Below are 13,208 nucleotides of genomic sequence, written 5' to 3'. Positions count from 1 at the left end.
AGACTTTATTCGGAATGATACATCGATTGACTCAGAATCATCCCATGTCAAAGATGCTCTGATTGATTTTTAACATGTATACTCTTCAAGAAGGGGGAGAAGAATCATCAAGCTAGTCTCGGTTTATAGGGGAGTAGGTCTCAATTTGCGGGGGAGCATCAAGCTAGTCTCAGTTTGCGGGGTAGCATCAAGCTAGTATTTTCTTTTGTTTGTTTTAAACACTGAACTTCTTTTGGGATGTTTTTAGTTCGTGTTAAACTTTGAAGGTTGGTCTTAAAGACTTTTGATAAGTTTGTGTGTGAAGTCTAGTATTGCTGCAAATTATAAATCATGGATGCTTGAAAGAGCATAAGGTTAAAAAGGGGGAGATTGAAGATGCATCTATTGACATAGATGATGTACTAAAACAAAAGTAGTACAAGATATGGATCAGCAGGTTCAAGTTCAAAGAAGGAAATTTATTTAATGGTCAAGCAAAGACTCGAGAAGCGAGAGGAAGGTTCTAGAAGACTAAAGACTTTCTTTATGAGGATTGTTAATTACCTAAATTATAAAAAGGAAATTAACAATTCCTAGTCTGATTAGAATTGGGAATTAGCCTATTGTGTGGCTAAGTCCAATTAGTATAAATAGGGGAGGCTGGGTCTTGAGAAAGATCAGCACTTCATAGATTGAGAGATCCTAGCATTGAATCTTAAGCTTTGAGAAAGAATAGCTTGGAGATTCAAAGGAGGCTAAGAGCTTAATAAGATTAGAAAATAGAGTTAAAGGAAAAAACCTGTAAAAATCTATTTTCTAATAAAAAGAGAGTTGTTTGAATTTCTGGTTGATACTCTGTGTTAAAGATCCAAACCGTTGAGCTCTTACATTTTAACAAAAACATGAAGGTCCATTCACCATTGACTTGATGATTTGAAGTCTTTTCGATGAAATTTCTTCCCCACTAAAAATCGTATGCGTCCTTCCAAATCCAATAGACTTGACTTGCAAGATTGCGACTACTAAACTTGTTCTTGACGTCAAAAGACCATAAAATGAGATATTTAGAAACTAGAAACAAAAATCATTCTCAGTGAGCAAAGTAGAAAAGTCTAAGTGCCGTGTGGCTTAAGCTAGCCCTTCAACTTCAGATGGCACCCCCCTGAGGCATTTCCTTATAAAATGCTTACCAAGTCATCCTCCGTCCTATTCCAACGTAAAAGAAACGTCAAATATTACATTTCTAAGGAAAAACCAAAAACACGCATGGTCATGTCATCAGCACTTAAAAGTCAATTAAATGAAACTTATAAACCCAAGTACAATCAATAACCAGGAGATACATAAACGATTTCAGTTCAGATTCGTACAAGGCTCCTTTAGCATATATTATAAACGGATCTGTATACTACTCAAGTAGTATACACGGATACACCATTCATCATGAAAAGCTAAGTGATGGGATCACATCCGCTTGAAGGCCTCCTTCGCAGGTGGTTTCAAGTGTGTGGGTAAGACTAAATTTTGTTGGCTCCTCTAATATGTTGTTTTAGTGTAGCTCTCTGTTTTTTTTCCAGCATTATTCTGTGTATCCGCTGAACTAAAAAGTATAAATATAGATGACGTCAAAGTTTAAAATTCTTTAGGAATTATGGAATTTTTTACCAATAAGATTTATCGTACACGATTCAAAAGAAAATGATTCACTTGCAGAATAATCAATTAAATTCCTTCATATTCAAACTAATAGAGTTAACCAATTAATGTATTTTGCAATATAAACACTAAACAGCCACAGTTGAGACATGTGACTGACTCTCGGAGTCTGAGTGAGCACTAAGATGAGTATAATGTTCCCAAAAGTACCACCTTTTACCATATAACACACTTGTAATACCCCCAAGAACATCTCATCCTAAAGCCACTCGGAAAGATTGGCACGACGTGTTCTTTCCTCATTGTCGAAACGCTTTCTCTGGTCTAACAATTCAAGTCGTCTAGTAACCCAATCCGGTAAATCTGAGCCAAGCCAGAGAGCTTCACCTGTATCTTTATGCTTAAAGTCAGGTTGCCTTGGGTTCTTCTTACTTCTTCTGTTGTCCCACCACCCGTTTGGATTCGAAAAGAAGACTTGCCACAAGTATATTTCATCATTCTTGGATTCTTCTATACCATCTTCTAAGGAAACAGGAATAAAAAACACACAACCTCATCTCAGCGGGAAAATTTATCATCTTTTCTCACAAATTGTATGCAACACTGAAAACTACTGAATATAACTATTTTCATAAACCCGAGAACTCGAAACCAGAAGATACTGTATACAACACCTTTCAATGTGGATTCCTATTCATTATTAATACAGGGGATGATGAGTAGAAGAGATAATAACCTGCTGCAGATATTGTTTTTTCGTACATCTGAGAATCTAAGGCGTGGCTTGGTGGTACCGCTGCAACATTCACCTCTGTCACATTAACCTGCAATCATTCACAATTCACAAACCTGGTGATTTTTAAGCAACAAAGAAGACATATTATTAACATTACAGTTACATGAAGTTAATAACATATATGTAAACGGATCTCAACTACACAAGACATCAGAAGAAGAAGCTGGTGGAAGTAGATTTGAGATAATATTTATGGTCAAGAAGAAACAAATACCTGGTAACCAAAATCTAAGCCGCAAGATTCATCGCTGGAGCTCTTGCTGTAAGAAGCAAGGCGGCCTGAAACAAGTATGTAATCATTTGGCTTCAAATGCGCTATACACATCCGTGCCACCGCGTCCCACATACTAAGATATATCCTGTCATTGAATTGCATCATCACATTAACAAAGTTTAATTCAAAAGGAAACTCTCATCAATCTTCAAATGAATCACAAGGCTTAGGAACAATTACAGATCATAATCAAACATCATTAAGGCTAACTAATCCAAAGAATACAGTTTCTAATCCCAAACTAAGGCCACCCTAATCTTCAATTAAGCAACAAACTTAGAGATTACATAATCGAAACGCGAATCGAACAAACCTTACCTAAAGCTCTGGTTAGGATAGAGCGGGTGTTTCAATCTAAGCATAGTGAAAACACCGAACCTATCGGGTCCGGTGTCGATGACTCGTACGGGTCGATCAACGAAACCCATAAGGCTCACGGAGTTGAAAAGATTGAAGTTGAGCTTCGTCGATAATGGTTTCTTGAACAAACGCGCGTGATGATAAACCGCACTTTCTCCATCGGAGAAGAAACGAGATTTAGGGAAAGACAACGAAGAGATTTGAGAAGCAGTGCGTTGAATCAAGCTTCCGAGTTTGAAGAAGGTGTTCATCTACTCGAGAAGGAGTGCGGGCATTTTTTTTTGTTTTTTGTTTCTCTAATCGCTCATTTGATCTTCCTCTTGTTTCCTGTTATTGGGCTTTAATTTTCATATTTTAATTTAGGCCCATTAAATGTTAAGCCCACTAGATTTGGATCTGCTAATATGCATTCTTAAAATCATTGATTTGGACTTTGTAAGGACTTATAATTTCTTATAGAAATTTCTGAATTTTAGAAATTATTTTTGAGGAGGAAAAGTTGTGATGAAAAAATATGGATCAAATATAGTGAAAATATATAACTCTACAATGTACAAATACAACTGTTTGAGTTTTATAAAAAAAACTATTTTTTTTACAAAAAAGTACTACGAAATGTCGGAAATGTTGTTTTCATTAATTCAGATTGTTATTATTATTTTTAAATATTAAATTATTTTTTGTAACAAAAATTTACGATAAATAGACACAATTGCAAATTCTATATTAAGATGTATTAAATTTCTCTACTGCTATAATCATTTTTAATTTTTTAGTTAGATTATAGAATAACGTTGAATATTTTAAATTAGTATTCAATTATTTAGATTCAACATAAAATAAAAAATTTGTTTCAACGAACTTGTTAGTTAGTGATAAAGAGAAAAATATATAAGAGAGTTCAAAAAGCATGACTATTTAAATAGACACACCTATTATAAATTCATAACGAAAAAAGTTGTGATAAAAAAATATGAATAAAATATATTGAAAAAAAATAACACTACGATGAACTGTTACAACCGTTTGAATTATATATATAAAAAAAAACAATTATTTTACGAAAATGCAAAAATCGCAACTTCTGCGTCTATACTACATCATTCATCTAACTGGGTCCTACGGATTCAAAGCATTTCTGAAATGCTATATGTGTCGATTGAATATAGAGATTATCTTTTTAATTCTTCATCTATGCTTGCCGATCAATAATGTATGAGTTATTTGTTATCTTGCATATTTTTTGGGTTGATTAACTCTCCAAAATCTTGTTAAATTGAATGAGCTAGTATAGAAAAGCGATACGTTATAACTTGGGGTATACAGTTGAGTTGCTTGAGCATAGTAGTTGGTGCCACAACAATGGGTCAATTATACATCAATGATTTGAGTTCATAAACGATGTTTATATATCCCTTGTTTATGAATCTCATATATTTCCTATCGCCTAATGATATTAATTTACTGTTATTGATTTACATTTTTAGTACTTATACTTGCTTCAGTTTCATGACAACCAAACAACAATATCATATTCTTCGTCTTTCATTCATTGCTCACCACGAACTATGAGTCGCTTTTGAAAATTTCCAAAACTGATGAATATTTTGACTTTGAATGGGCGGTTTTTGAAATCAAAATTTTGCAAAAAAAAAAAAAAGATGAATATTGCCTAGTTGATGATGGGTCATCTCTTTCATTTCTGGAAGATACAATACAACTATTTTTTCCCCCGTTAAACTAATATGAAAGTAGTCAGAATCAAATATAATCAAGAATCACTTGATCAAGCCGGCACAAAAAAATAGTATAAAAATATCTTTGAAATAAACAATCACTTTCAATATCTAACATTCACATATCAATGGTCTCTATATAAGCAAATCACTTTCAGAAAATCACAATGAACTACCTACAACAAAAGACCTCAAAATGACGAACAAGATCTTCTTTCAGTTGACAGGAGCTTATCTGGTGCTGGCATTGATGATTGCCATGGTCTCGGCCCAATACGATAACGACAGCAATGACCACGCAACAACACCAAGCTCCGCCGTCATTGTTGCCGTCGATATCTTCATCGGCTTGGCCGTAGCCACTGTGGCTCTGGTGGCTGGCTTCATAATCTGAATTCCGTAAATTCCTTGTTTTTGGCTTTTCATGACAGTTGTTTCTGCTTTTAAAATTTTCATTGCTTTGTGGAAAAGATTTATGTCAACTCGTTTTAGTCAATTTGATATACAATTCAAAAAAAATTCGAATCCCAATAAACATAAGCAAATGACCGATCAAAAACATTGGATATAATCTCTCGACTGACCTATGACCAAAAAATCATACAATATTTATCATAGTAGTCAGGTTCAACCGTTCAAGTAATCGAGCTCCTAGTAATAACAATAACATACATAAAAGAGAGAAATACAAAACAACAACACAAGACAGGTACAACCCAATAAAACAAACCCTAATTAATGTTCTTGGAGAAGTTTGAAACGGCAACAAAACTCTCCTGACTTTATTTCTAAATTTCCTAATCAACCCACCTGACCGATTGAAAATAAAATCTTCGAGCGTTTAGGGTCGAGTCGCTATTTGTGGGTCACATAAATGTGCGCTATATCATGCGACTGTAAAACTCAGTTTCTGTGTATTCTGCTTTTGGTACGGAAACGAAGGTCGTTCTTGTTCACCTGCGAGATCTTAAGAGCCAAAGAGATATAGCCTAAAGCAGCTATCGCATAAAACACTTTGTATGGAGCCAACTCTAGCCCAGAGAAGAAGCAGTAGTAGCCGGCGAGAAGATAGATGTGATGGGGACCGAGTTGGTGTCCTGAGAGAAATGGGAAAGAGCGAAGGCTGCTAGACTCGGGTCTTGAGTTCAGTATTCCATGGAAAATTACACCAACGCAAAGAGCAGAGTCAGCAAACCAAGGGAAGCTTTGTCCTGTTCCGATCCGCTACAAGAAATTCCATTAAACATCAATCAAGCCTTTTTTTTTTTTAGGTTTTGGTCATAAGCTAAAAAGACATAAAACTCGAGTAGTAAACCGCAAAACAAAGCACTTTCACTAGTTCAATAGAGTCAATCAGATTTTTAAATCTAAGAATGCCTGAATATGGACATGGAAAACGTACCTGGAACCAAGCGGCAAGAGAGGGTACGAACATCAAAGCTGCTAGGAGATGCAATATTAGTAGGCCGTGCCTGTGATTGAAGATGTCTGCTTGCGTCTCAATGAATGACTTTTCAGACAAATCTCCTGATACGGGATCCTCTCTGCTTGAAGCATGTCGTGTTTTACGTTCGTCTTCATTTTTTTGGTTCACTGATTCCTTTCTCCTCGATGCCATCACGATACTTCCATAACAAAAAATGAAAATTACCATCAGCTTCAATTGCCTCTTACCGTTTTCTGATTGATGATTTTCTATGTAATTTTGAGGCATCTTCCTATCTCACATGACAATATTTGAAAAGATAGAACGCTTGCGTACCAGCACATGGCGTTATGGCAGCAAAGAACATGAGAGGCGAGGAGTACAAAAAGACCCAAAGCTGGATGTAGAAAGGACACCAAGGTAACTGCGACTAGTGTCATAACAATTGTTGTGTTGAGCTTCAGAATTCGGACTGCCTGCTTTAAGAAACAGAATCTCAGTACCTCATTTTGATGATAAACTAAAAGCCTATATTTCAATGCTAAGCAAGGACAGCATGCGGTTAATATTAGATGGCTTTAAGTAAAGGACAAAATCGAAAAGCAAACCTTTAAACAGACGAAACTGGAAGAAAGTATAGAAAACCAATGAAGGAAAGCAAGAGAATAGTTTCGTTCCAAAGCTTGGAACCTGCAACAAATTGACACTTATTCAGTTATTTCTGGACAGCGGTAAGAAGTTTTTGGATTGAACCAAAAAAAAGTGATGAAAGCAAAGCAATTACCTTGATTTAACACTGGTGTGGACAAGGGCCGACGCCTGAAACGCAAATCTGGAGACGATAATTAACACACTGATGAAGGCATTGGCCATCAAAAAACAGATCAACGAGACCACTGTGAAGCTTGTGAGGGGAGGGAATGGTTGAGCCATTAGGAAGGAGTAGAACAATGAAATTATAAGAGGTAAAGCAGCTAGAAGCAGAAATGGAGATGGCATTTCTAAATTGTACTCTACAGCAGAGAGCAATGGTGGCACAGATAGTTTGTTGTCCCATTGATTAGCTTGCCGCATAAGAGCGAAAACTGTGACAGCAAATGAGAAGCCAACTATCTGCAATATCAGACGCCACGTGAAGAAATGTTCAATCCCTTATGAAGAAAGCAATCTCGTATTTAAGAAACAAATGGTAATCAAGTTTGGAGAGGAAGTCTTGCGGTAAGTCTCATGCACTGTAATAATTTTATAGCACGTTACATGCATAATTAGTATCATGTGACTGTGTACATCTGATACTCAAGGGGTTAAGGATAAAGATACCTGAGGACCATACAGAAGTACAAATCTGCTGGACATGGCTGGAGCAGAGACATGAACACTTGCAGTGTATGAGCAATGAGGGTCAACCTGTAGAAGGGCGTGGAAACGGAAGAAACATTTGAGTTCTCTGTTTCAGTGAGAATAACAGACTAGCTTTTTCTAAAAAAAAAAATCTGACCAGAAGCATAACAGTAGTTTTCTCAGAACTCTGAGAACTCCAAAGAGCTGGTGATGAATCAATAACTATTGTCTCACTGTAGATATTTGCAAAAACGTGAAGTCCAGAAGCAGAATCCCAGGCAAGAGCAACAGGTGGGAAACAACGCAATTTGCAGAGCTCTGAAAATGGAACAAAAATGAGATTTACAACTCAGATAGGGGAATGCAAATTTTTAAATTTACAAACCGAAGACTAATATATTATTCCACGAGAACTGGAAATCTAGGCAGATGCTGACTAGAAGATTAAATGACAAAACTATGAGATAAAAGCTATAGAAAGAAAAATCTCTACGATTGAAGAGAGGTTTGGAATACTCACTATCCTTTTCCAAGTCTCCTGTCTCGCCATCTGGTAAACCAAAAGTGTTAATGCCACAGCCAGCAGTTTTCAGGGACAGCGTTGTGGGCAATAGACCTAAGCTGGTAGCAAACGATAAGTTGTAAGCTAGAGGATGGTCCTCCTTCAAAAATATTTCCTGCAGAAAATTAATCCAAAACTGAATAATCAGTTAACCAATGATTTCACTTAGCTTAATTTAAAAGCATTGGAGATACAAGGGGAGAGTGTTGTCTCTTTTCAGAATGATAACCTTTGCCCAGTACGTGGATAAGAGCATTGATTGAGATGAGACCTCCACGGCCCCTTCTTCAGGATTAAAGAACTGCCCTACTGCCATGGAAACTGCTACAGGAGGTTTACCAGAAATGGCCTGTGCAAGAGAAGGTCTTATTCCAGTTACACGTTTTTTTCATTCAAAAACTGCTGAATTTGAAAAAAGGCAAATGTATCAAGGTGAGAAAATACTTCGCGAGGCGCAACTGAGATAGTCAAGAATCTGAATCCGCGCATTTCTTCAGGCCCCAGCTTCAGCACTGCAGATGGGGGAGCTTGTTCGGTCTGACTCCCTGGTTCTGACTAGTAAACATATACACAGAGAAATCTAGTAAATGAAAATGCTTAATTGATCTTCTTTCCTTTGGAAAATGTGAAGAGAACATGCACAGAGAAAATAAGCGTGGAGACAAATCTCACAATGTTGTAACTGATATCCTAAATTACTTTAGCAGACAGTGTATATATTAACCTGTTTTGGTGCAGGGCCTGCAGGGATGAGAACCATCTTTGATGTAACTTCTACGACCCTTTCACAAACCGGTAAATTTGAATTTGATTTCTCCTTCTCAGGCCATAGATGGAGTCTTACTCCAGAACACGGCGCCAGATTTGTAACAAAGATAAAGTGGTTCTTTCCATTTGACCCCTATTGTACAGAAAATGTGTCATGCGAGATCGATATTGACATTGAAGTGATATATAGGTCTAAAATCACATCCCCAAGGGAGTACTATCAGCACAGACCAATAACTCTATGTCCAACCAGCGCCTTCTCCCGTCCATTGCCAAAATCGTAACAGTACTCGTTTGTATGTATAGATCCCTATCGAGAGCATCATCCTTCCAATCCAGGGAACACGTAGAGAGTTGTGATTCAGAGCCTGGAAAGGTTAAAAACAGACTATTAAGAGAATACATGAACCCACAGTAATAAGGACACCTAATGACATTGTTTCATAATTAGCCATTGCCTAGAAAACTGTTTGACAGATAAAAGATACCTCCACCTATATTTTCACTACTTGACAACATATACTGATAGATGTTAATCACCCTCAAGATCAGACAAGCTTGTAACTTAACTATAAGAAAATACTATCTCCTTTCGTTGAAGTCTTATACTCTGAAAAAAACAAGATATACATATGTTCAGGGTAGAGTATTCATACCTTTTGAGGCCACCATGGCTAATTCATGAGAGACTTTCATGGGTGTCATTCCATTGAAACTTTGAGCTAATGCACTTTGAAGCATTCGGGTTAAAACCCAAAGTCTCTTTTCAGTATCAAAAAATGGCTGACTAGTTTTCGAGTCCACCAAACTAAGAAGCGTATGTGAAACCTGCATGGCATGCGAAATTTCAAAATTCATTGAACATGGCATTTTCCAGATTACAAATTAGGGAATTTTTACCTACTTGAACAACCAATTGATTACACCACAAAATAGCTTGATGCTCCATTGACAGCCACACGTTTTTCATGCTTGTACTACTTATCATAAAGCCATGACTTGAAGGGACAATGCCATCAAGTGACTCTAACTTTGATCGAACCTGAGGGAAACGGGAAAATCTTAAGCGTTAAGAAAAGTTCAAATCTCATCCACTGGAACTAACATACAATCAAAGAAAGCATCACGACATAAAGAATGAACCAAACATCAAAATAAACCAAAATACTGGTGGATATTTTTCAGACCTGATAGTCATTGTAGCCACCGGCAATGGATACAACAACAACTCCGGATAGTAACGGGTCAGACACATAACTTCCCCCAGGAGATGTTTGAACTTCATACCCTTTTTTCCATTCTTGATTCACTTGAGCAAAGTAATGCCCCAAGGATGGCTGCAATGCCAGAGGAGGTGATCTGGATGAAATTAGACACATAAAAACCTAAACCATGTTTTTTGGCGTTAACACTTGTTAAGCATTGAGAGAACTTACTGGTGTGGACTTGAGAGAGTTAGGATGGTTTGCACAGCTGATTTCCGCAATCGAGGATGGACTGCAGCAGCTCTGGCAACAAAACCACCCATAGAATGGCCAACCAGTATCACATTATCTGGTAAGTTACTAGACACAGCAGCACCTTCTCTTTCTCTGGTATCATGAGATTCCTTATATTGATCTAGAATCTGAAGAAAATAAGTGGATAGAATAAGGGATCAATAGAGATAAACTTAATTGGAAACAAGATTCCAAGCTATATGTTCTGTTATCTTAGAGAACTTTGTTTGATGAAACTTGGGAAAAGAAGTTCCCACGCACAAGAGCATCTATACACCCAGCAATTAACAATTTAAATAATATTGTTCTGTACTTTTAGTTAAGAATTTCGTGAAGGGAATGAAGCTAAGCTATCAAAAATTCCCACCCTATGAATGGCATATACGACATATTCAGTGTGCTCCTCAAGAATGCGACCATCCATTGCAGAATGTTCACCTTCAAGATCCACAGCAAACCAATCTAGTCTGTTGCTGTATTGACTAGGCAAATCATAGTCTACAGACTCTGTATCTGCACCGCCCCCACGGAAGAGAGAAGCTTCCTGATAAAATGTGCGCTCAAATGGACCCCCCTGATATGCTCTATCAGACTCTGCTGCCACAGACCTGACCTGCATGAACAATATATATTACAGGGGATATAAGGAGGCTGGTATATGTAATCTAGAGACAAGCTCCCAACAGAATCGGGATATACTACATTATTCTGGAGTAAAAGAAAACAACTGGATCCACAATAACATTGAAAAATGCTAGTTAAGGAATTCCCAACTTCAGCTATTATAGTGATCCTTACCTGCTTGTAGCTACCAGCATTGCCTGGAATGAAAAGAACTGGAACTCCACTAAGTTTCTCAAGGTGCTCCTTAAAGTCAATCTTCCTCCAACCTTCATGGTAAAGATAGAGTCCATATCTTCCTCCGGGAGTTGCATCGTCCGTCACAGAGATAGGAATGTAAGTGGGATACATGTAAGTCATAATACAACCATTCTTTATAGGTTTAAGCAAACCAAACAAAGCCGTAAGCCCAATCCATGCCGCTAAAATCACAACGCCAACTATCCTCAGCCTTGGTTTAAAGCATTGGCTGCTCATAGCAAATCTTACATCACGCATCTCAATCGTATATATCTCTGCATAAAAACATGCCAAATGTGATCATACTCACTCATAATAATGTAAAAAAAAAAAAAAAAACACAGAGAATCAAACAAAGTATAGAGAGCTCCTAAAACAAGAATAAATCGATTTTTTTTTTTTTTTGAAGTATCAAACTGAATCACACAAGTGACGAACCATAAACAGTAAAGTTCAAAACCAAATAAAATATCAGCTGTACATTAATCAGCTTTAGATCTCAAATCAGTAGGGTTTTTCACTGTTGTCTCTCCCCGTCGATTCCTGTGAAAACTTCCTAAATCTACAATTTATAAGCTTTGGAGAGTACCAGGGGGAAAGTAAAAATCCGATTAGAGTGAAAGTGCTCTTGTTTCCTTGATCTCTGTAGTTGTTGTATAACTGAGGATAGATCTGTGTGTGTGTGAGAGAGAGAGAGAGAGCTTTCGTGTGAGATTATACTAGCTTGAGTTTTGTTTTTGTTTTTAAACATAGAATTTAACTTATAACTTTTTTGGTAAACATAGGCTTAAGAAAAAAAAATGATAAATCAAGCGAATAAACTAGCATAAGAGGTGTCAGACCAATTCATTAAACAGACCAATGTGACCATCATAATCACTTATCATAAAAATAAAATAAAAACAGAGAATCAAACAAAGCATATAGCTCCTAAAACAAGAATGCATCTTTAAGTATCCAATAGATTCACACAAGTGAAGAACAGTGAGAATATCCCAAATTTTATTAACAACCAAAAAAAATTCCACTATACTGTACTAGCATTAGATCTCAAATCAGTTTATGCACCAAATTACACAGAACAAAAACTGAAACTATACAAATCAGGAAACTTAATAATATAGTGGACAAAAAAAAGTGAGATCCAAAATGGAAGAAGCTTAATATAGTAATTAGTAACAGTAGTTTAGCATAAGGGATGAGTAAAAAGGAAACATTTTATAGTTTGGATCTCGCCATCAATGCTAAGCTAAGAGCTTAATTTGGTAATATCGACGAGTTTTTAAATCATTTGGGGCGTGTGATTTCAGAATACGAGTGAGTAAGAAACTAACCGGTTAAGAAGATGGTGAGAAGACACTACGCGATGTCCAGGGACATTAGAACCGGCGGTTTAAGAAGGTATGGGAGCACGGTGCGACGGAGGTCAGGCTCCTCACTGAAATTGAGGAGGGAGGAGATCCTGCGTTAATCGGATCCAGGTTCGGGTGCAGTTGAGTTTAATTTAGCTAAATGGGCTGTATTTGGACTATATGGGTCTAAAGTTACCAGTGATGAAACGTCGTTTTAGAAGAGCGGATATACACGAATGAGAACTAGAATTTTAAATTTTTAGTGTACACAAATGTCAGGAGATTTGTTGTATAACTGAGGGGGATATTATTTGTTACCTAACTAAATATTTTTAATAATTGGATTTTTTTATAAACGACTCAATATTTAAGAAAATTTGAAAAAAATACTTAGATTTCAGGAAAAAACGTTTAACAGAGGGAAAAAACAAAAGACAGCTGATATAAATTAGGTGGGAAGAGGAGAATAAATAATACACGTGTAAAAGTAAAAGTGTAAAACAATCTCACTGTCTCAACTCTTCTTTTCGATAATAGTCACCAAGTGTCTCGGCATTATCTCTTCCGGTAAAGTTAATAAGTGTAGATCGAGTAATCT

The 13,208-nt window shown here is 36.7% G+C and overlaps 2 protein-coding genes across 5 annotated transcripts; both read right to left on the bottom strand.

The window, feature by feature from the left end:
* LOC104790384 (protein OSB1, mitochondrial-like) lies at positions 1,682 to 3,349 on the bottom strand. 2 transcript variants are annotated; one of them, XM_010516129.2, is made up of 4 exons: positions 3,024 to 3,349; positions 2,646 to 2,790; positions 2,372 to 2,459; positions 1,682 to 2,157 (listed from the first exon to the last, which is right to left on the bottom strand). In XM_010516129.2, the coding sequence occupies exons 1-4, from the start codon at positions 3,314 to 3,316 to the stop codon at positions 1,895 to 1,897; spliced, it is 789 nt and encodes a 262-aa protein (XP_010514431.1). In that variant the 5' UTR covers positions 3,317 to 3,349; the 3' UTR covers positions 1,682 to 1,894. The 2 variants fall into 2 exon arrangements, with proteins under 2 accessions (XP_010514431.1, XP_010514432.1); XM_010516130.2 differs by having other exon boundaries at positions 1,682 to 2,154.
* LOC104779961 lies at positions 5,339 to 12,776 on the bottom strand. 3 transcript variants are annotated; one of them, XM_010516126.2, is made up of 20 exons: positions 12,593 to 12,776; positions 11,848 to 11,930; positions 11,196 to 11,533; positions 10,765 to 11,010; positions 10,335 to 10,525; positions 10,086 to 10,257; positions 9,803 to 9,940; positions 9,555 to 9,726; positions 9,130 to 9,266; positions 8,855 to 9,031; positions 8,575 to 8,685; positions 8,360 to 8,479; positions 8,089 to 8,245; positions 7,726 to 7,886; positions 7,548 to 7,634; positions 7,012 to 7,340; positions 6,836 to 6,917; positions 6,564 to 6,706; positions 6,204 to 6,426; positions 5,339 to 6,025 (listed from the first exon to the last, which is right to left on the bottom strand). In XM_010516126.2, the coding sequence occupies exons 3-20, from the start codon at positions 11,514 to 11,516 to the stop codon at positions 5,705 to 5,707; spliced, it is 3,288 nt and encodes a 1,095-aa protein (XP_010514428.1). In that variant the 5' UTR covers positions 11,517 to 11,533; positions 11,848 to 11,930; positions 12,593 to 12,776; the 3' UTR covers positions 5,339 to 5,704. The 3 variants fall into 3 exon arrangements, with proteins under 3 accessions (XP_010514428.1, XP_010514427.1, XP_010514430.1); XM_010516125.2 differs by lacking the exon at positions 11,848 to 11,930; XM_010516128.2 differs by lacking the exon at positions 11,848 to 11,930 and having other exon boundaries at positions 6,564 to 6,703; positions 12,593 to 12,775.

This window comes from Camelina sativa, chromosome 6 (genome assembly GCF_000633955.1).
Source record: "Camelina sativa cultivar DH55 chromosome 6, Cs, whole genome shotgun sequence".
Taxonomy (NCBI): Eukaryota; Viridiplantae; Streptophyta; class Magnoliopsida; order Brassicales; family Brassicaceae; genus Camelina; species Camelina sativa.
This window is presented reverse-complemented; position numbering and strand designations above follow the sequence as displayed.